The 27,551-nt window shown below is 46.9% G+C and overlaps 1 protein-coding gene across 1 annotated transcript in view; it reads right to left on the bottom strand.

Moving 5' to 3' along the window:
- Nucleotides 1-27,129, bottom strand: part of LOC119385741 (phospholipid-transporting ATPase ABCA3-like) — a 43,397-nt gene extending 16,268 nt beyond the window's left edge. The window contains exons 1-12 of the mRNA XM_049414085.1: nt 27,118-27,129; nt 26,920-27,075; nt 25,218-25,390; nt 20,331-20,541; nt 19,110-19,269; nt 16,860-17,119; nt 13,797-13,993; nt 11,986-12,271; nt 9,377-9,530; nt 8,010-8,135; nt 5,466-5,753; nt 4,596-4,843 (exon numbers count right to left, since the gene is read on the bottom strand). Coding sequence (XP_049270042.1) covers nt 4,596-4,843; nt 5,466-5,753; nt 8,010-8,135; nt 9,377-9,530; nt 11,986-12,271; nt 13,797-13,993; nt 16,860-17,119; nt 19,110-19,269; nt 20,331-20,541; nt 25,218-25,390; nt 26,920-27,075; nt 27,118-27,129 — 2,271 coding nt within the window. The remainder of the gene's footprint in view (nt 1-4,595; nt 4,844-5,465; nt 5,754-8,009; nt 8,136-9,376; nt 9,531-11,985; nt 12,272-13,796; nt 13,994-16,859; nt 17,120-19,109; nt 19,270-20,330; nt 20,542-25,217; nt 25,391-26,919; nt 27,076-27,117) is intronic.
- Nucleotides 27,130-27,551: the final 422 nt, after the last annotated feature.

Below are 27,551 nucleotides of genomic sequence, written 5' to 3'. Positions count from 1 at the left end.
CCTCACAGGATTTCCCTAGAAACGTTGTAACCGGAAGTGAAGCGCAGACATGAAGCGAAAAGGAGTAGTGAACGTGGAGACCGGAAGTGGACACCGGAACGATAAAAACCCCCGTCGGCTGTCTAGAAGTGAAATAGCGGAAGTCATGCACCATCCGTATGGCTGGCATGGCTAGACCTGTGGCAGTGTGACCCATATTCGGCAAGAGAGCTTCAGCAGCACAAAGCAGTAGGTACGATCACGAAAACACGGACAGGTTCGCAAAGAACGTCGGGCTTGAAATGACCTCTGGTAGGCATCTTCTAAATATACAGGGTGTTTCAAGAAATGTGTCCAGTATTTTTTAAAGGGGCCCTGCAACACCTTTCTTAGTTATATTGGAATAGTCTCATTATTGACGTATGACTCTTCACGAGTCATATACCGCAAAAATTTTTCGAATCCGTCAAGTCTAATGGAGAATTCCACTGGGAGATCCGGAGCGGCCGCCGAAATCCTGGAGCGAGCACTCGGATTGTACCAAGCGAAATCTGCCAGTGGAACACGTGAATGGCCTGAGGTCGCTCCGGAAGTTGTTTATGCATACGTCACGTAAATTGGCCCCGGGAACTATTTCTGCTTCCGCTCTTTGCGTTTCCATGGGTCGCCGCTGCAAAGCGCGCATTTCGGCCCCGCGGTGGCTAAAGCACGCGTGCCATTTTCTTGTGTTGCGCTGACAAATATGGACGAGCACATGGAAATTTCTTCTTCGATGTAGCCGATGATCTTCGGGCGTGCGCACAGCGGGTCAGGGAACATTTCTTTAAGCATCATTTCGCAGAGCACGTACGGATCGTCGTCATCACTGGTGCTACTACCGTCAGAACTCGTGCTCTCGCTGTCGCTCAGAGCAAGAAGCAAACCAGAAGCTCGCCCAGCAGAATAAAACAACGCCATTTTAGGAATGTAAACAAGTGCACAGGGTGATCAGACCACGCCTTAAACACGCTGAAGACAACCGAGTTGCCCGACTGTACCGGAAATGACGTCACTGCGTTGCCGGAGTTCCGGCGAAATCCACCTCTGCAAGACGGAGCAACTCGGAACGCTCCGTCGCAGAGTGGGTTGCTCCGAATCTGCCAGTGGAAAACGCGAACTTGCTCCGAATCGACCAGTGGAACGCAGATTCTCGAACGCGGAGCAAGAAAACTTGCTCTGGCTCGACCAGTGGAATTCGCCATAAGTGGTGTTACCAAATTATAGAGATCACGTTCCGCAGCCTTCTCCCTCAACTCAACGCCGCGAGCGCGCGGAGAGCTAGCCAGCGACTCGAGGGAGGGAGCGCAGACGAGCGAGGCTCCGCCCAAGAGCGCCGGCGGAAATTTTTTCATTTTTTTCTCTCTGACGTCTGGGCGCAACCACGTGGTCTGTGCCGCCACTTCCGGTCGGCTTGCGTCGTTCTCGTATATTCTCGTCGAGCGGAGCCGATGTGTATCGCGCGTGCTTGAAAACTGCGCGTCGGTTTGGTAATGTTGGGTGTGCACCTCGAACGCCGTAGTGTTTTCATTGCTCTGCCAACCATGGAAGCAAACCTGCGCGCTCGTTTGGAACGAATGACAGCTGAGATCGGTTTCGGCCCATACTCCGATACACCGCCTCGTAAGACGGCACTGGCAGACGGACCCGAAGCGCCGCCATTACCGGACATCAGCATTGTTATCGGAGACATGCTGCACGGCTGCCTCGGTCGGTCGTGAGAACGTGCCGACGATGCAGTTCCCAGCTGACGAGGCAACACTCGAACGGCTGCCACTCTCAACGGCAACCGGCGATGGTCAAAAGCACAGAAATATTCACGTTTTCGGCACTGCGCATGGCGAAGAAAACGGAACCACGCAACTACGAGCAGACGAGCTGTCGGCGAGACCGGAAGTGCTAATATTAATGTTTGTTCGGTGTTTTTAACGCGATAACAGAATATAAACATACATATTATCTACTTATTGAACTCAAAATTAACAACAAAAGTAATAATGAGGGTGTTATCGTGATTATAACAACAGCCAATGGTGGAACTGCCGACAATCGCGTCATATTTTGCGGACTAATACATCATTTGTCGAGAGAAGAGGGAGCGATTTTCAGCTGACTTTGAGAATTCATTATAAATTCCAGGCCGTGCACATCGCTATATTATTTGGCTCGCGTGTTCTCGGGAGCCTCGACTACCGATCGGCAGCGCTTTTTGAGCATGCTCGCAAAGTGTTGCAGGGCCCCTTTAAAAATCAGAGAAAGGAGGTATCTGCGTGCTACCTGCGGCGCTACCTTTACTGTGGGAGAGGGCATTTTGAGATGCGTACAAACATTAATTACGGCAGTAATTATAGAAATTAAGAAAATTAACTTTTTACCAGTGGAAATAAGTGGTCGAGTCAAATGGGCGAGTGGAAGCCCTTCCTGAGGATAGCCCATAGTCGCTTTGAAATTTCTGGAAGGCGGCCACTGGTAATCACCGCGGAGCGATGAAATCTTGCTCATTTTGCTGGCGATACCGAAACCTACGCACCAAAAAGCGCGTCTGCCATTCACTGCGGAAACGCTCTCAGTGACGACATTGTTTCCCTCGCACGGGGAGGGGGGGACGACGAAGGAGGAAAGCGTTGCGACGAAACGAAGTATTTAGATCAACGGATGATAACGGCGCTCGCTTATCCTCCTCTCTCTCCCTGTGCGAGGGAAACAGTGTCGTCACTGAGGGCGTTTCCGCAGTAAATGGCAGACGCGCTTTTTGGTGCGTAGGTTTCGGTATCGCCAGCAAAATGAGCCAGATTTCATCGCTCCGCGGTGAATACCAGTGGCCGCCTTTCAGAAATTTCAAAGCGACTATGGGCTATTCTCAGGAAGGGCTTCCATTCGCCCATTTGACTCGACCACTTAGTTCCACTGGTTAAAAAGTTAATTTTCTTAATTTCTATAATTACTGCCGTAATTAATGTTTATACGCATCTCAAAATGCCCTCTCCCACAGTAAAGGTAACGCCGCAGGTAGCACGCAGATACCTCCTTTCTGTGATTTTTAAAAAATACTGAACACATTTCTTGAAACACCCTGTATATGGAGCGCCGAGGCTTTGTGAAAGGTGCCAAATGACCTTTCACAAACATTGCACGTGCTGCGGCGGCTGCATTTTCGATGTTTCAGGCTCGTATACTTAGTATTAGGTGCACGTTAGAGAACCCCAGGTGGTCGAAATTTCCGGAGCCCTCCTCTGCGGTGTCACTCGTAATCATATTGTAGTTTAGGGACGTTAAACCCCAGATAATATTATATTATTAAACATTGCATGTGCCCTTCAGAGCAAGCCTTGTGCTTTGGTTCTATGACACAGATTTGAAGTGGAGTGTCTCAACAGCGAAGCTGTTTACCGCCAGCCCATGCGTTCCCAGAAGGCGGATTTTAGGCTGAGTCTCTATGTAGACAAAAACGGACTAAAAATACGGACAAAACAAATGGAAACGGCGCAGTTGGTGGAGCGCGTGTACCCTCACGAAGATAAGGAGGTGTTGATAAAAAATGGAGCCAGCGCAGCTGGTGGAGCGCGCCCACGCAGAAAAAAACTTGGAGGCGACCTTAATCATTGGCTGATAGGTGTCTGGTAGTGGTACTCGCACGTCGGGGTTTGAGTGCCCCGGTGTAGCCCTCGATTTAACTTGGCGTTTCGTCGCGCCACCAAAGCGGATCTCAGAGGTCACGTAGACAGAAGCGCGTTGTTGAAACGTGCTCCGCCAGGGGCCGCAATGAGTCCAGCTGCTCACAAGAAAAGCGCCTGCTCTTTCAGTTAATTTTCATTAATTATTCCGACAGTTAACTGGCCCTTATTTTAAGTGAACGTATGCTCAGATATCATACGTAACTCTTCATTTAAACCAGAACCATCGATTTCGCTGCAGTTTTGGGTTTTTACAAGACTTTTTCCTAAAGGGACAAAAAAAAAACGATTTTTTTGTTGTTAGTAAATTACCTTTTCACAATTCCAAAATCACCGCGCTTGCCGCGAGAAGACGATTGGTAAGCGAGAAAACGCGCAAAAAGAAAGTGCGGGTGGCGACGCCAGTTCGAAATTCCCGGGCTAAACGCCGTGACGTCATAGACTTTGGCGGCGTCTACTAGGGTATACGTAGTTCCTAATCAGGAAAAAAAAAAACGGATTACATTGACCTCTAAGGGTTGATAGGGTTAACATACCAAGTTTCAGATAATTTTGTTGAGCCAATGTCGAAGAAGTACGACAATACTTTTTGAAATCTGTGACGTCACGCGCGGAAATTTCCGCGTGAAAATTGAAAATGGCACATTGACCTTGACTTACTCCTTTATTATTAAACTTACGAGAGTGAAATTAACGACATTAGAGTTCTCAGAGCACACTTTAATAATCGAAACCGACTCATTGCTTCCCTTTAGTGTCCCTTTAATATTCAGAAAACCGGAAGCGCCTGCTCGACCGGAAGTGCTTGGAAGAGACACACGAGTGTTACTCGGTGGTCGTGATACAAGTAATTCAACGAAATCGAGAACTGTCAGTTCAACGTGGGAAACTGGAAACTATTTGTACCTTGGAAAGCGATAACGTCGGGGCGACTCCTTGCTCTGCCGGCGGGACTAGGAGGCGCAGATTGTTTTCGGCCTCGGGCGCGCTCAAGTTTCGGTCCAGATGGCGCAGCAAGTAGTAGTCGGCGAATACTAGCAGACCGAAAAGCAGCGGCCCTTCCAGAAACAGGGTGAGCACCTCGTAGAATGCCGAGTACCAGTGCACGTCCAAAGGGCCAATTGCGTAACCATAAGGGTCAGGATCGGCGATGTCTGCACGCGTAGCAAAGGAGAAGCAATTAAAAAAATTAGTGATTTTATTCCCTATTCTAGGCTTATTTTTGTGTCGATGATTTCACTACTTAAATGACCAAGATTTAAGCTCGCTATGAGTTGCAGATTTCGGTGGCAGTGCTGTCGAACGCAAAAAAAAACAAAAAAAAACGGCGCCGTCAGTTTTAGAAGCGGCCCTGAAAGGTGCGCCGACTACGTACGTATTTGTATGCGCCATTTCCCATTAATTGATGCCGTCTCGATCGAAACCTTCTCGGCGATCAGCTGTTTGTGATAGGACATCGATCTTTTACCGAGATCGATTGTCATATCACGCTGCCACATTTTATTGTTGCTTGGATATGAACGCATGACGTTCCGGGGCCGGCGCCGGAACGTGAGTCATTGCACGATGCCAACTGCGCCTACGTAGATGGCATCGTGCCTACGCAAAGAAAGGCGGAAAGAAAGGAAGAAAGAGAAAAGGAAAGAAAGAAGAATACTTTTCTGACAGGAAAAAAGGCTCCTCAAATTTTTCGTTTTCGTAACACGAAAGTTTTCATGCCGCAGAATACGTTTTAGAATGTACAAATAAAAAAAAAAAACTATATTCTTCGTTTACACCTGACACGTACGGTGCAAAATCTCTTACGCTTGCAGCACTGTTGCAGTGACATCTTGAAGGCAACAGTCTTTTCTTGGCAGGCAGATTCGAGGTCATCTCCGCCGCGTCGGCAGACCGCATTCTCGGTGGCCAACTGCAGCACTTTGGTCATGCCACGCGAGTACGAATAGGAAGGCAGCAGCCGCGCCGATTGGAGAATCGTCTCGATAAAGACCGTGAGTGGAACGTTGTTCAGCGTTTCCGCGTAATGCTCCATGAACACGGCACCCATGCAGCAAAGCGACGCTGGACATGAACGATGGCGAGATATGAACATTCTTGATCAACAAGTGCAACGTGAACTTTCTATTTGCACGTAATAGGTGTGTTGTCAAAGGGTGCGACGAACTCTGGTCAGCTACATCGAGATGAAGATGCGATCACTGACCCAGTGAATTTGGGGGGGGGGGGGGAGAGAGAACACGTGCAAAGGCGTTTCGCGAGCCACTCGTCTTCCATGATCACACTAAGTATTCCAGATTTGCCGTCCACACATACAGGTAAAAGCCGACTCGTACCCTTTTACACGGGCACAATCACTTGCCGGTGAGCAGAGCGGCTTTAGAGTCTAATCGCAGCAGCCAGTGCAAGAGGGACGGTACAACTACCACTGACACCCCAGCCGGCACATCACTTCGACTGAGTCTGGCAAAACCTGTAGAGACACGCCAGCTGCCGAGGATGGTGCCATCCGTTATGTGCCGCAAGTGTTAGCGCGTACTCTTCGCAAACATTGAACGCTTACGGCGCCGAGAAATCGGTTAGTGTGGTCGCAAATATTGAAACAAGTACTCTTCAGTTGCTGAGTACCCTGTTTTCGGGAACCACGCAGATGCATAAAAGAGCTGAAGCATTTCTCTTTAGCAGTCGTGCCCGCTTTATAGACCGCATCACAATACCAGTCCCATTCAGCATCCCCTCGCACGGCTCGCGCTGTGACCACGTATTTCAAGGTTGCAAGATTGGACAGTTGATACGAACGTCTCAAAATTTGCATCCACAGCATGCATTCGATAAACACGGGTCAAGCGCTATCGTGGCCGTTCGGCCGTTGTTAACCGTATTTACTGGCAAAAGATGACTGGTTTATACAGGTGTTGGGAATTCTTGCCTAGATACATTAAAAAAAAGGCTCAGTGAGATGACAAGCGCAGAGGATCCGAAGCCAGGGTTGTCGAAAAAAAATCACAGCATATCCACGGAGTGAATGATGATGAGTGGGCGAAGCTGAGGAGGTTCATCGGTAAACCGTGAATCTTCCGTGAATTCTGCCCAGTACATCATCACCGACGTGAGATCGGGCGCGTTTATACTAAAGGTTCGATGAGTTATGACGACTTGCAGCTCACTTTAATTTTACATGTACGCTGTGAATTTTCATTGTTTAGAAAACCATTGCTTTAGAAAAATGTGGCGTCTTTCGTTAAGCAGCTGGCGTCTTTTCGTTTTGCTTTAGAAACATCTGGCGTTCTTTCATTTTGCTTTTACAAAACATCTGGCGTCTTTCGTTGGTTTATTTCATCAATCAACGGCGTTTTGAACAAAATTTTTATTGTTTAATCACGCACAGGAGAAATCTCACCAGGCACTACCTTGGAGGTAAACAATGGCTGCTAATGGGAATGAGAGACAGAAGAAGTCGGCTTTTAGCTAACACTTACACTTCTACTTCTACTAACCTTTCCTACTGGAACATGCCAATGGCTGCTAATGGGGAATGAGAGACAGAAGAATTCGGCTTTTAGTTAACGCGCACGCTGCGAATTTTTATTGTTCAACAACGCACAGGAAAAATCTCCCACCGGCACCACCTTGGAGGTCAAAGCGTAAGACTTGTTACGGACTACGACTACGACTGCTACTACTACGACGACGACTACGAGGGACGAACGGGTGCCGCCTTAAGGAGCTTCGCCCCTAAAAGGAACATATGTAGATGAACGGTAGCACGGCGTAGCCATGTAGGATATTCAATATAAAGATGAGTTCTGCGAGGCAAGAAAAGAGAGAGAAAGCGAACACCACGTATTAGAGCTGGTTATAGGGTGCGCCGCAATACTCCAAGACCTGGTTCTTCGTCAGGGAATGCCAGCAGCACCAAAAGAAAGCAGAAGCTGTCCGGGGGGCGCGGCCGGGACCAGCCGTGACCAGCCGTGACCAGCCGCGTCGGCAACTATGTCTTTCATCTCATCATCATCTCAGTGAAACAGTAGGTTCAAGGTTACTATAGTGAGCGAGCATTCAAATAACGTGTCCTTCCAAAAATATAGTGAAGTTCAGATTTTGAATTATATGCAACTATTTCCACTTTGAAGAAAAAGGAAGTAGAACAAAATGTCTTGTGGACCCATGCTACACTTAAAAGCAAGCGAATTCTCTTTCATTAGTTGTAGGTTAATGGTACCTTATTTGTAAAATAACATATGTATGCTGCTATGCAATGTATGCTGTGCAGCATACATTGCGGCAGCGCTGTGCGCACAGTTAAAGCTGCCTACTCACATATTACAAACGTCGAGATGGCAAGCGCAGAGGATCCGAAGCCAGGGTTGTCGAAAAAGAAGGAACATATGTAGATGAACGGTAGCACGGCGTAGCCATGTAGGATATTCAATATGAAGATGAGTTCTGCGAGGCAAGAAAAGAGAGAGAAAGCGAACACCACGTATTAGAGCTGGTTATAGGGTGCGCCGCAATACTCCAAGACCTGGTTTTTCGTCAGGGAATGCCAGCAGCACCAAAAGAAAGCAGAAGAAACTGAGCCAAGAAAAAAGAGATAGGAACAGGTCTCTTTTTTCTTGGCTCAGTTTCTTCTGCTTTCTTTTAATGCTGCTGGCATTCCATCACGAAGGACTATGTACCAACTTGCCCAACAGGCCAACCTAATTAATTCAAGACATGGACCTAACTGAATTAAGGTTAATTTGCCCCATGTGCTTACATGAACTGGAGCAGAGGATAAAAGCTATACTGTAACCCTTTCAGCCGCGAATTATTATCGACTGTCCGAAAATGTGTCAAATTCACACAAAATAATCCTAAGGTACTCGATATACATTTCAAGAAAGAAAATTAGTGTTCTTTTGTGCAAGCTCTAGTAGCTATCGCTAATTACTGTGTAACTAAATATATTTAGTTATTCTACAGTCAGTCACGTTCCATTTTTACATAAAAAGAATCAAATCGTAGGCTCAATCAAAACGCATGTGCGTTTTGTTTCGGCAATATTCATTTAGAGCAAAAATTTTGAGTTTGGTGTTGAAACGCGACACGCCGACCGAGACGTCGAACTTCCCACTGCTTTGAGCAAAGTGGTCGGCTGTAGACGTACGCAGCACATTGAGGCAATGACTATGGAAAAGACCCAATTCAGTCTATGCGCAATTCGCCTTGCTCTTTTTTGGCCACTAGTCTTATTCGTATAAGTAATACACGGTTAATGAAATTAACTACAGTTGGAATATCAAATCTAATGCGATTCGGACTTCAAATCAAGTAGCCGATATCCGTAAATACGAATACTCTTAGATATACGAGCAATCTGAAGTGTCACCTGCACCCACATAAACACGAAATTCGGCAAAATGTGCATTAACTCACAACCGCCCAGGCATAGTATAGGCATACCACCATGGTATAGACACAACACATGAGATATTGCGCAGTACAGCAGCCATACGGGACTTGGGCAGCCAGGCTTAACAACTAGCAGACACCATCATCAATCGCGGTTGACGAAAACGTATGTGCATGTGGAGAATCTGCTATTTATACTTGTGGATTAATGCTAAAAATACGAATAGTAGCAAGGACGCCATGAGGGCGTGTGGGCGAGGGTGCACCTACACCTGCGTATCTTGCAAACGTACGAATGTAGTTGAAATCCAGCGAATCGGCGTGGAAGTAAGCAATGGGCGGCAAGATGAAGATGGCGGTGCCCATGTAAAACATGAAATCCCAGAGAAAATTGGTGATCCAGTAGAGGAATGGTCCGATTCCCGCAATGGTGTGCAGGTGCTTCACCTGCGCGTAAAAGAAAGCACGCCTGTGACAATCTGCCGGAGAGGAGACACGACTGAATATTCACGCGCAGGCGCTACATAGTGTAAACCAAGCGTAGAAATACACCCCGTTAACAGAAACAGGTTGTGAACGGGAATCGGTTGGCACATATTCCATTTCACCATAGATTAGAAGGTTACATTAAAGGGACACTAAAGGCAAATAACAATTTATGTCAGAGTGAAAGCTCAATGCATGACAATGTCTAAAACGGCAATATTATCAACAGCAGTGCCCTACTTACCGAGAAATTAAGGTATATGTATCACATGATGAGCGCCACGAGCGGGACATTTTGCAAATGATCCCGATGACGTGAGAGAGTCCGACTACAATAAATCTCTCGTAATCAAACTAGCTGCAATAAAAAAGAACCTTCTCTGCATCAAGAGGCGTAATAAAATGCTGCTTGTTCGTTTCTGTTTGATTCATGGAAAAAAGAACCTCTTTGGCGTTGCCATGGGGAACGGCGCGCGTGGTTCAAAGGTTCCGTTTTCGCTGAACTGCGCTACGCCCGGCGCCCTGCTTCGCTCATGCGGTCGCGTCTGAGTGGTAGCTTTGGTATTACGGTAGTTTACGGTTTCGGTAGTTTGATGGCGCGGTCGTGAAAGTCGCTCTGACACAAAGTTCGACAAAATGCTGCATGCATGTGATGTTGCCGGATGCCCGAATGGTGCTCGCCGCCAGTGCGCGCCGCAGCGCTGTAAAGGCGGGCAACGTTGGGCACGGTAACAGTGACGTGAGAAAGACCGCTTTCAGGCTGGTGATTTGAAGTGCGCTAACGCGATTCGGACCACTAAAACGAGATTTTATTTCAAAATAAGCACTTCTTTGGCACAAAAGTAGCATTACGAGGTTTATGGACTGCTATTTCAACAATCAACTTCGACTTAATATTTGCCTTTAGTGTCCCTTTAAGCAGGGCGCCACCATGGTCTGACTAGGATTGTAGCAATGCCTCGTTTCTTTAGACACTACTCGTTGTTCCCTGTACAAAGCTAATAGTTGCTGTATAACATGAAAAAACGACCAGCATATACAGTCTATTCCCTTCGTAATACTGCCAGCGCTACACCTCCCGGGTGAAACTGCGATTTCTTCTCTCTTTTTCACTTTCAATGCTGTGCAGATTTATCATAGCTGAAGACCAGTGGACCCGCTTTGCACGAGACGCCTTAGGCGGTACTATCCTCGCTGGTTCTTTATCCCGGATTTGTCGGAGTGCTGCTCATCTTAACCTTTTAGTGTAAGTCGACGCAGCGACATCCCTGAAACCCACAAACAAGTGCCCTAATTTGCCACCGCAGAAACCTGAACAGCCATATTTTAGGGATCGAAGGTATCTATCTAAAACGCACGAATTTTGATAGCGGAGATCTTCACAAACTTGGCATAAACTTTTCTACTGCAAAGTACTGTTTGGGAACCTTCTACGCACGGTCTCGCGCGATATCGTCAAATCGCGCCAAGCCACAACGATTCACTACACCGTCATTAAGTGTAACACTAGAAACGGTGTATATCTAGTCGTATGTAGAGTACCTCCTACATTAGGTGTGCTTGTTTCTCGCTCTTTTCTTGCGACCTATGCAGTAAAACGCGGAACTCTACCCGAACATCATCGGCACAATGTCGAGAGCACTCTTTTGTTAATAAAGTAACCACTGCAGCCCGCTTTCTCGAGGCCTGTAATTTAGTAAACCTGGCCGCTGGGTCTCTCATCGGCAAAGCACACCTAATATGTGTACAATGTCCAAAATCGGCATTTGGGCCACCTCAGGTCATGGCTCCGCGTCCCGATTAAGCTATATATGTCTACGTACGTGAAGAGACAACCGATTCGATTTCTCAAGGGACGTATGGCGCTCCATAGCTCTCACGGCTCGTGCAATAGTTCACATCTTAGAAGCCGCGTTGGTACAGTGGTTAGGGCGCTCAGCTGTTGACCCGGAAGACGCGGGGGTTGGATTCCGGCATCTGCGGTGTATTTTGATGGGGGCGAGATGCTAGAGGCCCGTGCACCTAGATTTAGACGCACGTTACAGAAGTCCAGGTGCCCTGGTCAAAAGTTCCGGACCCTCTACTACGGCGTGCCTCATATCATATTGAGCTTTTGGTACGTAAAACCATTCTCCTGATTTTCGGCGAAATTTTTTGTTGCGTGAAAGGCTCTTCGAAATACGTACTCAGCATCTGGGCTCAAATGAATGACTGCAGATTGAAAGGTGCTCCTCGAAAAATGTCTCAGCATGAAATATACCGTTATCTGGAGCAGCAATACATCGTACGTAATATTTTAAGTCCATTTAATGCTAGGCACAAGGATTCTATCGAAAGGTTATGCCTTCAGCAGTGCCTCATAAACATTGTCGCATAAAATTGTACCGATTAGACATCACATCTCGCTAAGTTTTACCTGCAGCACCCTCTCGGTGATTGGAAAAAGCACGAAATTGCTGCACATAAGGCTGGACACCATGGGAAAGAATATGGAGCGCAGAATCTTGGGCAGCAGCTGACGGTAGGCGCCTTGGCTCGCCACCTCCTCCTCATCACCCACATCGGCGCCGTCGAGCACAGTCACCTCGAAGCTGAACAGTGCGTCGGATTCACCGGTGACGGAGTGCAGGCGGCCATTGTTGAACAGCGTCATGACTAGTAGCGCCATGTGCTGGATCTCGCCGTTGTACCAGAGCACCGTCCTGAGAGGATCGTGGAGCGACAGAGCGTTTCGCTTGAGCAGGATAATCGAATAATGAGTGTTCTAAGAAAAGGAAATACAGATGAAAACACAATGTGCTGATCGGTTCAATTAACACAATACTTAAGTGACTGATTTTGAAAACAAACGTACCCTACGGAAAGACACCGGCCAGTGTGTCTCATGACGGAGTGGTAACGCGGAAAATGCCGCGACAAACTTACCATCGAAATTTTCGATCTGCGGCGATTATCTCCTATCCATTATGTGTCGCATGTATGTCAGTAATGCCGTGGCATTTGTTGCATTCAACTTCCTTGAAGTTGAATGCAAGCCGCCTTGCGAACGAGAAGTGGCCTGCCTCACAATATGGGATAGCACATAGATAGGCCTTCGCGCATCTTTGCATGCAGTTTACAGTCAAAAACGAAGCTTATAAGGGTAGCTTGGGCTTTTTCGTTATCCATAGTTAATCCAGAAACAGTTCCAAAGACAGAGACAACGACAAGAGAGGCCACAAACACAGCGCCGGCTTAAACCATATTTTATTGCAGCAGCCAAATCACGCACGCACGCACGCACACACACACACGCACGCGCGCGCGCACACACACACACACACACACGCGCGCACACACACACACGCACACACGCACACACACGCACGCACGCACGCACACACACACGCACACACGCACACACACGCACGCACACACGCACGCACGCACACACGCACACACACACACAGCTTCTTTTCGTCCGCTTTTCCCTTGCACTTTTATGTTACTTGAAAATTGAACATGTAGGAAAGAGCTTTCGGACCACGCAAACATGGCGTCGGCGATGCGCAGTGAGGCCATTTCAGTAATGTAGAGCCTTGGAAAATACACGTCTTTGTGATATAAGGAAATTATTCGCCAGCTTGGCTGATAAGACGGCACCGTTTATGAAGCCTTTAAGATGCATTTACAAGATCTAAAAACACGTTCTGGGTAAGTTTTTAAATTTCGGGTCATTTGATATTTCGAATAGTAAAAGTCTCGAAATTTCGAGTGGAATAAAATATCGAATCAAACATTCCATGTTTCTAATGTTCTCACGCCGCTAGATTTGGCCACTGTTTTCGGACATCATGCATGGTCCAACATCTTGTGCGTTGACGATTTTAGCTGCTCACAAGAAAACCGTCTGCTCTTTCAATAATGTCACTCAATTTTCATTATATTATTCTGACAGTGAATTCGTCTTCTAAGTAAATCCATGCCCCGATATCATATGAATCCATTGTAACCAGAACCATCTATTTCGTACGAGGTCGTCTTTTTAAAAGACATTTTCTGACTAATCGAAAACCTAGAAGTAAGTGCTCCACCGGAAGTGCCTGGAAGATATGCAAGAGTGTCACTGGTTGCTCGTGCTACTAATATAGTTCACTGAACTGCAGATTTTCTCGGTTTGCCTATTTGCGCAGCATACTTATTCTGAATAGTTCTCACGTTGGTTGCCTAGCGACGTGAGGGCCGTACCTTCCTTGTTCAAGTAGCTGCAGCCCGAAGTGCGTCATGAAGACATAATGACGCAAATCATCCTTAGCCAGGCCGAGCAGCCACTTGTCCACGTTTTCGTCGGGAGAAATGATATCGACGGTGGTGACATGTGGTCTTATCATGGGCAGGATGTAGTCGATGTAAAACACTCCGCCTTGCCTAACTTGTGCGAAGCCCTGTAAAACAAAAGTCACAGTTTCGCAGCAAAGGCAAATCAATGAATCTGACAGCAACAAATTGTATTGTTGTACGAATTTAGGCTAGCGGCTCACTTCTGTGGCATGAGGCCTGGCGTTACTCCATAAAAACGCTGGCGCTAGGTAACGCGGCCGCTGCTGCGAGCGAAGCGACCTTGCTGCTGTCTGTCGCTTCAACACAAACATTGCGGTGATAGCAAAACACGTACAAAAGTATGAGCTGTTGGCTGATCCCATGTAAATATCCGGCGCGCGCTACCGCGGGCGACCACGCCTGGATGGTCAAAGTATTCCTTCGAGAGCAACGGAGCCCCCCTCCGGCACCCATCCATACGCATTTGGCGCGACGGAGAAAGCCGGCTCGTTTTATCTATGCTTGAGGCGCGTTCGTCGGCAGCGCTTGTGCGCTTTCACTCGCACGTTGAAAAAACAACGCGCGAGGTGATGCTATCAATTACGACATGTATGGAATATGATAGAGACGGCCAAAATGCGCCTGCAGTGTCCATGTAACTGCTGTCGCTATTAAAACAAAAGAAAGAAAAAAGAAACGCCGCCAGATACCACGCATTGTGGGAATTGATTTCGTGCGAAGCAATAAGCGAGTAGCTGCCTATGCTGCCTTATTTCTTTTTGTTGCTCTGAGCCAGGCGTTATGAGGTGGATAGAGAGCTTCGTATAAATTGAGTAGTTTTGTCCAGAGTGCGACCTTACCAGGCACTGCGCGTACCCTTGCGCCTAGAGAGTAGTTTATGCTCCTACGTAACGTCAGCAGTCACGTTAGATCACAAAGTTGAAGTAGTCAAGAGTTCGACGAAAGTTCGTCTGGTCAGGTAACATGAGGATGAAGATGCGGTCACTGACCAAGTCGAGGTGAAAACACCGGAGACGTTTCGGGACCCCTGCGGGTTTTTTCATCACACAAGTCTGTGTGCACTTGCGGCTCTCGGAGGCATTGATGATTGGAGGCCGTATAATGGAGCAGGTGAATAAAGGCTCTTACGTTGGCCTTGCCGACGAGCTCGACGCAGCTGTAAGTGTGACCAAGGAACCCGAACGGGTCCCACTACGTCTCTGTGTTTTCACCTTAACTTGGTAAGTGACCGCATCGTCATCCTCACCGTAGACGCGAGTGCACAGACGCACAGCATTTAAAAATTTTGGCGTATACCCCCCCCCCCCCCCCAGCTTGGCCATGGATGTAGAGTTATAGGCTACTCTATTTTATATTTTATTTTTTATATTTCGCTTTTTATTTTCTATTACCACGGAGGAAGGAATACTAAGGAGAGGCCCTGACGTCACATTCGTGAAGCCTCCACATCGCAATCGCCCGCATCGCCTCCTAGCAAAGGGGCAGCGAAACATTTCGCGATTTCCGTGTCGTCGTTTGCAAGCGCATGCGCGCATCGCGAAACTTTGCAGCCTTTCTTTTTATTGTTTGTTTTCCGCCGTGCAAGCGGTGTAGTCGATTCGCGCATGCTGCTCTTTCTGTGGGTTCTTTAGCAAAGCTACGCAGTGCCCCAGTTGTTGCGTATACCCGGTGCAAATCGCGTGCACTGCGGACAGTACCGGGTGTCAGTTTTCATGTGTACGTACACGTTCGCTTCATTGCTGATCACTAATGCATGGTATTTGCGCGCGAAGCTCTCGGATGTGCGCTCTGTTGCTTGTTACTCATTCTGTCAACTCAGAACTCATGTGAACTTTTGTTTTTGGCGTTTAAGGCGCCGTACGTAACATGCGCTGAAGGCATCGTACGTTTTAGAGGCTGTGTCGTTCAACGAAAGGGCAATAAACTTTTGTTGTTATTATCGGACTACGTGATGTATGTATTCTTTGGTGTGCGCTCGCTACGTGCTTGTGCTGTGTGCGCACTGGAATTACAAACTTTACGTGCACGATCGCGTATACAATATAGCGGTGTCGTCTTTTCGACGTGAAGTTACGTCAACCATAGGTTGGCGTTGCGCCGAATAGCTACTGCGCTCACTCCATATACACGAGCAAAGAACCGCTAATCGGGCAATAGATCGGGAAATCGGGTTACGATAACGGAAAAGAAAGATCTAACGCCCAGCAGAACTGCTAGGTGAGTTCGCATACGGTAATGGAGGGGCTGAATGTTTTTTGATTACGGCACGTACCGGTACTTTCTGTACTGTTGCACAAAAACGCTCCACGAAGAATTTCAGCACGCAGTGCTCGGGCCTGCCACGCACGAACAGCCTGGTAAACGTCTGCTTGCAACGTTTTACTACGTGTGAACCGCACAATACGCGCTAAGTTTACGCCGGGACTACAAATCTGAGTAGAAGCGAACCACCGCGGAGAGCACGCCGCGGGGCGTCTGCTGTTTTGTTTGCCCCATACCGGTTTGTTTGCCCCATAAATCTGACGTCACTTCCGCCACACTTTTCGCAATGCATTGGGATACGATAGGGCCTCTCCTGAGTTTTCCTTCCTCCATGTCTATTACTATGTTTTATTTTTTCTATACACTCTACCTTGGCGGTGCGACCTCCAGTTATACAACTTATTTTTGAATTCCGTATTTTCATTGTTATGTCTCTATCATTTTTTTTTACATTCTGCGGTGAACGTTTGCAAGTAAGCCAGTTGCCCTCGACAAAAGAAGCGCGTCAGGCGGCTCGAGGCGCCTGAGCCACGACATCATTCCCTGAGCTCGCTTGATGGGTTACAGCGAAGGACGATGTGGGACGACGCTCAACTAAGTGACGGGCGCCTGAGAGTTGCGCTCTGAAACGTCTATGTGCACTTGCGGCTCTCGGAGGTATTGATGATTGGAGGCCGTATAGTGGAGCACGTGAACAAAGAGTCTTACGTTGGCCTTGCCGACGAGCTCGACGAAGCTGTAGGAGAGCGTGTTGCCCACATGTTCGACGACAATGGCGTTGCGGTGCAGTGCCACGTCCTCGAATGTGAAGAGCAACCACAGCAGCATCATGGGCAGCAGCCAACTGAACAGCGGGATCTTCAGTTGCCGCGAGACGCAGGTGGCTCGCTTGCAAATTAGCGCCCACATGCGACGCGCGAATCCCGGATTCGAGGAGACCGTGCTCGCCATGACGCCTACTAAGGTTTCTGCACAGCGTCGAAATAGCAATCGATTTATCTTCGCATAGCCTCAACTTTTCGCCCAATGGAATCAATAATAATTGCTGGGGTTTTACTTCCCAAAACCACGATACGATTATGAGGGACGCTTTCCGCCGAAAGGAAAGAATTTGAATCCCGCTTGCAGACGGCTGTACGTGAGCTAAGAAGGTCCATAATTGCGTTTACTTATCCCAAAAGATTCGTAGGCTAGATTGAAAACAAAAAGCTTAAAGGGAGCTTCTAGCACAAAACAACGTGTTTATGGCTGCATGCTTCCCACAAAACGAAGTTAGAACTGGCCGTTTAACCGGTTTTTCATCTTACGGCGGCAAGAAAGTTGCAGGAGATAGTGACTTCAATTTATGCTCCCAATTGAGTACAGCCGCTCGGGATTCATGAAGCGTTCGTGGCCTTTAGAAAAATAACACGGACATTGCGCTTTGTCGCCCGAATGAACTGGCGACACAAAAAATAGTTTTTGCGAGATGAGCGCACATGACGTTCAAATCAAGATTGCTCTCGTGAGTTTCTCGTTCGACTGAGGAAGTATGTCTGAAAACAATATTGAATTAAGTATCTGGTCTCAAAATTTGCCGTGTAACGGCGCGATACAGAGTAAAGACACCACGAAAGAAGAATGTGACACTCCGAGCGCGCAGAACTGGAGACTCGCGCTTACAAATAAGCCTTGGTTGAACGGCTACACTGACGTCCGCCGCGTTGGTGTAGCGGTTACGCTGCTGAGCTGCTAACCCGAAGGGCGCGGGCTCGATCCCGGCCGCGGCGGTCGCGTTTCGATGGAGGCGAAATGCTATAGGCCCGTGTACTGTGCGATGTCAGTTCATGTTAACCTCCTCAGTCCCAAGAATGCACTAATGAAAAAAGCTTTTGCAAAACCGTATCATTTGGCTTCCTACCCTTAAAAACAAACGCAAAAAAATTATGAACTCGAAAAATTGAACGGTTGTCTCAAAATGTGATGATACTCATTTGGGTACTCCTGAACTTTTGAAGTTTCTATGATTGCGTGCAACAAAAGTATGAGACCCAAATGACTTTCAATAATATGTTCAGGGCGTCCACAGTTAAAGAAATGTACTATTCTCGTACACGCTATAACTAAGAAAAAAGCTTTCACTTCTCACGAGCACGCAGCCGAGCGCTGAAGCAGTACGCAGCCAAGCGCTCGTGCAGTACTTAGTCATTTTCGTTCACTCATTTTCCGAAAAAGATTACACACATGGCGCCACTTCTCGGGACTTAGCGAAAGCAACTCATGCTTATTGTGGCAAGACTAATTTGGACGCACGAATATCGAATTGTGGTGATCTGTAGCCTTTAAGAAAACGGTACCCAATTGGGTACCCCGGGACCGAGGAGGTTAAAGAACACCGAATGGTCAAAATTTGCGGAGCCCTCCACTACGGCGTCCCTCATAATCATATCGTGGTTTTGGCACGTAAAACCCCAGATATTATTATTAAAGGTATGAGAGATTTGATAGCAGCAACAAATACCGTTTACTATGTAGCGATGTTGCGCAGCACAGGCTGGTTATGTTTATTGGTTAGTTTTTGTGCATATTGTAAGCTATAAAAGAGTCTTGTTCAGGAGCTTTCCGTCAGTTAGATTTCTTGCTACTGCGTGATTCACGGAAAGAACGTCGCCGAAAAAATGATTAAGTTTTCAAATTTAGCAACTTTGTGAGGTTTGTGCAAGGTGGGCGTGGACGCACTAATAATGTACGGGAGTTGTATATTGTGGCCCACAAGTTATTCGGGCGCATTTCTTAGTTGCAATCGACTATAAAACTCGTGTCGTACATTTCATCCTTTGGTTGTAGCTTATTCGTTCCGTTGCCACGGAATCAAAGAAATATGAACGTTAGAAATTCTGTATTTTCATTAGTAAGCAACAGCGGGCCGACACTTCGCTGTGACTACAGAAAATAGCTATAACTTGGCGTAACACTAACCCTTGGTTTCGATTAGGGATGCGTCACACTTGGTGATCTGAGTGAGCTTGTGGTGATGCACGTGGTGCTCTTCGGCGACGCATATGAGGACGTCTTCGAGCGAGGTCACTGTCAAGCCCAGCGACTCGATGCCCAAGTTACTGCTGTACTTTTCGATGTCCTGAAACGTCGAAGGATTATGACTATTTTCCGCTGTATTCGCTGTATGCCACTTGACGCATGGTCGCATCTAGGAAATCAAGATGGGCGACAACGAAGCGAAGCACTGTAACTTAAGGAAAAAATTAAGAATTGCGTTCAACACTGATTTCTGTGACATAGTATGAGACCAAGAAGGTTGGACCTCCAGCCACAGAACCTGCATTCGTGACCAGGTTTAGGGGACATGTGCATGTAGCGCCATCTCTCGTCGGTGACAGCGGTGCCCTGCCGTAACTGAATGGGAAATAGGCGAAAAAAATCATATCTGACGAAAAAAAAAAACGAGTTATGAAAAACGACTCCCGGTTCTATACAGCAGAGACTCATTCGGACATTCTATTAAAACTACAGTGTCGCACTAGATACCGTGTGGATTCCCAGAGTGTTTAATACTTTACATTGGCGCTCCATGTGTTTCTAATGGGCGGTGTTCAGTTGTGCTGGGAGGCCACACGCTTTGTAATGCGATACTAAAATTTTACCAAAATGTTCCAGTAGGTCTCTGCTGTATAGAAGCTGGAGGAGGTTTTGATAACTAGCTTTTTTCAAGAGAGATGTTTTTTTTTTTGTCGCCTATTTCCCATTCAGTTATCGTAGGGCGTCGTTGCTGCCGCCGAGAGATGGCGCCATATACAGATGTCCCCAAATTCTGGAAATTATGAAAATGATCGCCTACAAAAGCACTGGCGTGGCAAGCCTGCTTGTGCGCTACAAACCGGGTAGTCAAAATGGATATGGACTTGTGCACTCTTAAAGAAAAAAGAAGTACGCGTTGGTCATTCGGTGAGTCCTGACTTGTCGCGTATACGACGTGTTAACTCTCTTTTGAGTCGCACGACTCTCCCAGGAGAGCATAGAAATCTCTAAACACAGTTCACGTGCCTCTTAAGGAGAGCCATATACGGAGCGAGCATTTACTCACAATAATGAGTCGAATGACTCTTTTCGAAGAGTGTGACACTAACTTTACCCTGTGTTTTTTAACGTGCAACTCCGTCCAAACATGCGAGGGAAACTCACCCTGAACATGGAAATGATGCGTTTAGTGGAGGGAATCTGTCCCAAATGGAAGACGGCCTCGTTGATTGAGTCGCTCTGCAGTTTCACCTTGGGTGCATACTTGCGCAGAAGCGTCTCGATGCGTGGCACGTCGCATGTGTGGTGCTTGTACACTAACATGCGGTAGCCCGTGCAGAAGCGATGCTTTAGGAAGGTCGGGGAGCCGATGCACCTGGGAAAAAAAGAACGTGATTTCACTTTTGTGCACTGAACTGCATGCTTTCGTAATAATAAAATCCGGCAGATCCCACGCACTGTGGGAATCGATGTAATGCGAAGCAGCCAGCAAAGAGCTCCATACATCGCCTTGTTTGCCTTGGATGCAAATTAAGTTATTTATGTCATGACATCTCGTTCACTGTATATCGCAATGTTTGTCATGCATTCATGCATGTAAATCTTTAATATAATGAAACGTATATTCTGGTATATGCGATGGATGAGCTGTCATTTTTGTTCGTCACGCACTGATTTCATGCCATACCAATTTTGATGTATATACAGTTAACAAAACGGCCGGAAGCGCACTAAGACATTGTGATGTAAATCGTGCCGTACACGACATGCATGTTGCGATTTTCGGCTTAGGACCTGTTATTTATGTTCGTCATACAGTTACGTCACACAGTACCAGTTTTGGTGCATATCAATCTAGGAAAACGGCCGTGAGAGCACCATGAGCATGCAATGTAAATCATGCCCTACACGACATGCATGTGATGATTTTGATGTTAACACCTGTCATCTATGCTCGTCATACAGTCACGTCACGAAATACCACTTTTGGGGTATACCAAGCTAGCGAACCGGCCGCGAGCGCACCATGAGCTCGCATGTAAATCATGATGCACATGAAATGCATGTCATGATTGTCATACTACATTTATGCTCGTCATACAGTCACTTCACGCAATACCAGTTTTGGTGTATGTCAAGCTAGCGAAACGGCCGCGAGCAGCCCACGAGCGTGGCATGTAAATCATGCCCTACACGACATGCTTCTCATGATTGTTATGTTACGACCTGTCAATTATGTTCGTCGTTCAGTCATGTCATGCGATACCGACTTTCATTTATATCAAGCTAGCGAAAGGGCCGCGAGCGCACCATGAGCATGGCATGTAAATTATGCCCTACAAGACATGCATGTCACGATTGTCGTGTTACCACCTGTCATTTATGTCCTTCGTACAGTCACAATTTGCAGTGCCAGTTTTGGTGTATATCAAGCTAGCGAAACGACCGCGAGTGCACCATGAGCCTGTCATGTAAATCATGCACTACACGACACGCAGGTCATGATTTTCATGTTACCGCCTGTCATTGATATTCGTCATACAGTGATGTGACCAAATACTAGTTTTGGGCTATAGCAAGGTAGCGAAGCGGCCGCGAGCGCACCATGAGCGTGGCATGTAAATGATGCTGCACATGAAATGCATGTCATGATTGTTATATTACCACCTGTCATTTAGGCTCGTTGTACAGTGACGTCATGTAATACCAATTTTGTTTATCCAACTAGCGAAACAGCCGCGAGCGCACCATGAGCGTGGCATGTAAATTATGTTCTACATGACATGCATGTCATGGTTTTCATGTTGACACCTGTGATTTAAGTTCTTCATACAGTCACGTGATGCAATACCAAATTTGGTACATGTCAAGATACCGAAACGACCGCAAGAGCACCATGAGCGGGACATGCATGTGATAGCGTACATGCCATGCATGTCACAATTTCATGTTATCACCTGGCTTTTATGTTCGTCATAGAGAAATGCTTCGTCGGACCAATTTTGGTATATATCGATATAACTGAACGGTCGCGAGCGCCCCGAGACCATGTCATGTAAATCATGCTGTACATGACATGCGTGTCATGATTTGCACGATAAGACCTGTCACTTATGTTTGACAGACAATCTTGACATGCCATACCAATTTTGGTATATATCAAGCTAACGAAACGGCCGCAAGAGCACCAAGGCCATGGCTTGTAAGTCATGTCGTTCATGACATGAATATCATGATTTTCATGTTATGACCTATCAGTTATGTTCGTCATACAGTCATGTTGTGTCATACCAATTTTGGTATATGTTCCATTAAGAAACGGCCAGGAGGGCACAATGTCGTAGGCGACTAGATAGATAGATAGATAGATAGATAGATAGATAGATAGATAGATAGATAGATAGATAGATAGATAGATAGATAGATAGATAGATAGATAGATAGATACGCTCAAAGTCGCAGAAGTTCGCTAAGAAATGCTTCGCATTTAAAAATAAAAAAGGTCTTTTTTTTAGCGCCGTTATTGCATAAATGAGCTATATAAGCAACTTTCCCAGTGGGAGTTATAGGAGTGTTGGTGTTTGATCAGTTATGTGAACGAAAGATTGTATCGAATTTAGAGATAATCGTTGCGTATACGAATGGGCACAAGCTCATGACACTTGAGTGTCGAAAGATTGTATCGAATTTAGAGATAATCGTTGCGTATACGAATGGGCACAAGCTCATGACACTTGAGTGTCGAAAGATTGTATCGAATTTAGAGATAATCGTTGCGTATACGAATGGGCACAAGCTCATGACACTTGAGTGTCAAACTTTTACTCGTAGGTACCTTCCAGGAATGCTTGTCTTCTGAGACTCACGTAACGACGTTGTCTCTGTTATGAAGACAAACATATACAGTATGGTTATTTCTTTGGCCATCTGGGCGTGCAGCATACTGTATTGTTGATTGGAAGAAAAGGGCCCAAGAGACAAATCACACAGCGTAGCATCCACACAGCGTAGCACACGGTAAGCACACAGCGTAACTCACCTGTCGCTTCTTATGATCACAGCGTAACTCATGACGCTTCTTATGATCTTTAGCTCGTGTACGCGAATTGCGCCACAAATTGCGTCTCTAGCGTTCTCTGTGCTAGCTTGCAACGGTGTTTGCTTTTAATAGCCAATTGTGAGCTCTTCTCCACTTGTTAACGCATATTGAGGTTCTGATTCGCTCAGCGAAAACTTCCGCGATGCCTTCGAGGTAATCTGATGGTGCCCCCTGATAGTGCAGTCGATAACAAATCTCAAACGTTTAGTCCATTACATCTGACCATGCACCCATGGTAACGTAATAGCGTTCAACGATCACTGAGCTGTTGCAAATGCATTGTTTTGCCCTTAACTAGAGATGTATAAGCGCACACGTGACATTTACATCATCTTTCTAGTACGCTGCGAAGCGAGCATACGCAGATCTCACGCACTCTGTGAATCGGTGTCACGAGAAGCCACTTAGATGTACTCGGCTGGATAGCATAGCGTAACCTCCGAGATGGTACCACACTGCCTAGCGGGAGGCTCGCAACGGCATGACCGTGTGCCATGGTCATCATTTAGCCCTTTAAATAAGGACATGCGATGCGTATGTATTGTAGGGTAAACCGATCAGTTTCTGTTACGCGTGATAGTCCGCGATGTACCAGATAGGTTAACTGATAATGTTGACCACCCAACAGAATGATTGATGTGCTCTATACTGCCGCGGACGAAGGCCGCCACGTATTTGGTTACGACAAGGGCCAATTCTTAATTCACTGAATTGGGTAAAATGGGCCGACTGGAAAAGCCGTGTAATGCAATACCGCGCCTAGAATCTCGTTTGGCGAACTTTGGAAAGTGACGCAATCTCAATATTTACTTGTCACTGAGCAACGAGATTTTTAAGCCAACCGTTTCAACACGATTTCGTACACGACTAAATCAAAACGACAAAGTCCTTGTCGATTCACTCCATGTATACCTCGGCGGCCTAATGAGCAGAGCATGGGACTGCTGTACAGTGCCGAATGCCGCCATCAGGCACGTCATGCCCTCTTAGTCATCAGGAGGTTGTGAATACCGCACCACCTTCTACTCGGAACGACAGCATCCATCATCCGTAATATAGTAGAAAGAAGCACTGTAGGCATAGCTTCAAAAGCAGTGTTCCAGCGTATAGCATATCCCCTTTATGGCCAAGGAACAACGATGCGCATGCATGACCCCGTAAGCACGCATGATGAAGCGTCATAGTATTGACACTATAAGCATTGTTTTGATGGCAGCCCGACGCCAAAGGAGTCAAACTGGCAGCATGGACATCTCCATCATGACAGCAATACAAGCACGCTTGTTTTCAATCCTTTTTCATTCTCCACGCTTGGCATCGGGCGACGTGAGTTATATGATCAATGTAGTATATAAATTTTGAACGGGCCAATTGTCTGTAGTGCTTGGGAGCACTAATGAAAAACAGCTCTCACGCTAAAGAAATACAAATTACAAGAGATAGTTAACTTGTTCAAGTCCGCCAGATACACAAAAACAGTTAAGAAAGGGAAAAGAGACAACCACCCGTTAGTAGCACAAAGCCTCTTAGTTGCCGAAAAATTCGTCCTGGTCCGGGGTTTGAACCCCGGACCAACGCCTATCCGGGGCGGTCGCTCTACCAATTGAGCTAACCGTGAAGCTAGCAATTGGGCGCGCGAGGGCGAATTCATCGAATTCAGCGAATTCATCTTGCGGGATTCCGCAGAACTGATTTGCAACACAGAAACAAACAGTATTGAAACAATATAGGAACATACTCCCTAAACTGATGCTTTGGGTTAGTTTTGCAAGAGCGGGCTCACAGACGCTAACAGAATTGCATTATCGGGGGTATTACGTGCCAAAGCTACCTTGAGATTATGATGTGCACCCTAGTGGGCGGCTCCGGAGAGCCTGACTTTCTTTAACGTGCGGTAGAACCTTATAACCATTCATAGCACCCCAACATCAAGAAATAAATATGGTGAGTACCGAATTATGCCATTGGCTATGATGATTATGCGGTCACCCAGGACGTCCGCTTCATCAAGATGCTGGGTCGTGAGAAACACCGCGCAGCTCCGGCGTATCTTAAGCAGCAGCTCCCACATCTCTCGGCGACCCTCCGGGTCCATGTTGGACGTGGGCTCATCCAAGATGATCACCTGTGCGTTTGTTTACAGCGTTTTAGTCAGTGATGCGCTATGGTAGCATTAAGCGCGTAAGTGAAGAAAGTGGTGGCCTATGAGAGGTGGCAAAGCCGGGGTAGTCCACGAATTCGCATCCTACCTCTGTCGCCCATTCTGTAGGCGTAGTGGTAAACATTTCACCTTCCAGCCATATGCATCGTGAAGGTGCGAAGGAAACTTTCTCACAAAGAAAGCTTTTGCGGTTGCTAGAAGGGATTCATAAAATAGATGGACGATTACCGCTTCCTTCCATTAACCTTTCATAACGTATGGGTTTCCGCAGAACTAATTAGTCAAATATGGTACAGCTGAGCTTTTAACTGTCGATTGATTCGCCGTTAAGTTGCGATCTGGCAGTCTCCTATTCAACTCAAATGGCAAAGCGACCATTGAGGAAAGGTGATGGTTTCGGGCCACAACGAATTTTTGTTCAGCGGCGAAGCTTTATCGACGAGCTTTGGATGGATTTACTTTGTAACATTGTGACAAGATAGTGGATGACGGTTTTTCTCTTGTGAGCATCGCTCAAGTTTGCGGGCTTCTCAAGAACTGGTTTTCCAGCACCTGAAAACGTGTGCGATTGGCGACAGAGGTGCACAGAAGCAGTTCTTGTTATCCGCCACTCACTTACTTTCTCCGACTCTTTCCTCTGCACATTTGACGAGAGGGATGTGCGCTTAAAGCGAGTAATAGAGCTTAGAAACGGAATTTCTTGCTGTATCAAGTCTGCGAAAGAGCCACCTATGGCAGCGGCGGCCACGTTTGTATCGTATCTTCAGCTTTACCAAGCAATGATCTGTGCTTTATGGAGTACGTCGCGTGCTAACAATTGTTACTGCAGTAATACGCTTTCGACAATCGACAATAACTTCAGCATGCTATCATTTAGAATAAACATACACCGCATAACGCCATCGTCATATTCTAAATTTACATCGTAACCTTGATAGCACCAGCACAATCTTACGGTATGTCAGCAAAAGACCTACCGTATCAACAAACGCTCCCTTTGCACCTTAACACACCTCGGTATTCTTTTGTTGGCGCTCCAGGTAGCATTTCACAGTTGAGGCTGACAACAGCGAGAATGGAAGTGTTAACAAGCGATTAACTACGAAACTATTTCGACAATAACAACTATATCGGGTACAATCATAGCTACCGGATGTAATGCGGTATCCATGCGCTGATCCGGCAAAAACTGAACCGCTCATATGCATGGTGCCTTGTCTTGCCTCATATATGCCTTGAAGGCAGGGTGTACACCCAACAGCAAAACTTTGCGGGACGCGAAATGTTCGAGAAAGCTGTATTCTCGCTTTGTCTGGGCACATGACTTTCAAATTTGCCAGACTAGTTGGTGTTGCACGCTATGCAGTCGCCAGCTAGATTAGAAGCATTACGCACTAATAAAGCTAATTCGAGTTTGTTGTAGAGCTAGCGTCGCGTAAACTATTTCTGTTGGGTGTAGTACATTCCAAACAATTGCATCTTCTCTCTCCTACCTTCGGCTTGGAAACGATGGCCAGGGCCGCGCAGAGGCGTCGCTGTTGGCCCAAGGACAACGTGACCGCCCGATCAGAGCGGTAATGTATCAGACCGGTGTCGTGCAGCAGGGTGACGACTTCCAGCCGGACACCGTCGTATGGGGTGCCCTTAACCTGGCAACGAACACAAAATGGCGGTTAAGACGACGCAGGGACCGGTTGGTGCATGCAACAGGTCAAGCGATGGGCAGCTTACGACAGCGAAGAACACCAAGTGCTCTTCGACGGTGAGGTCGTCGAACAGGATGTTGTCCTGAGCACAGTAGGCGATGCTTTCGCGGGCATCTTTGGTGCACGTCGTGACGTCATATCCGCCCACCAGAACATTGCCCGAGGTGGAGTTAGCGAACCCTGAAATGTTAGAATAAGAAAGTTGATTGTCGTTGCCGACAGCGCGTCGGAACCTTATCGAAATATCGCTACTATCTTGTTTGAGATTCCACCAGTGTAAATATCAAGCGTTTCATAAATATAGATTATGGAACTGAGGTCATCGTAGTGGCGAAGCGTTCCGTCTGCTATCAGTGCGGATATTACGAATAAGTAGAAAGCACCACGGCATAATGGCATTGCAGATTACATAATTGTCC

Source organism: Rhipicephalus sanguineus, chromosome 3, assembly GCF_013339695.2.
Source record: "Rhipicephalus sanguineus isolate Rsan-2018 chromosome 3, BIME_Rsan_1.4, whole genome shotgun sequence".
Taxonomy (NCBI): domain Eukaryota; kingdom Metazoa; phylum Arthropoda; class Arachnida; order Ixodida; family Ixodidae; genus Rhipicephalus; species Rhipicephalus sanguineus.
This window is presented reverse-complemented; position numbering and strand designations above follow the sequence as displayed.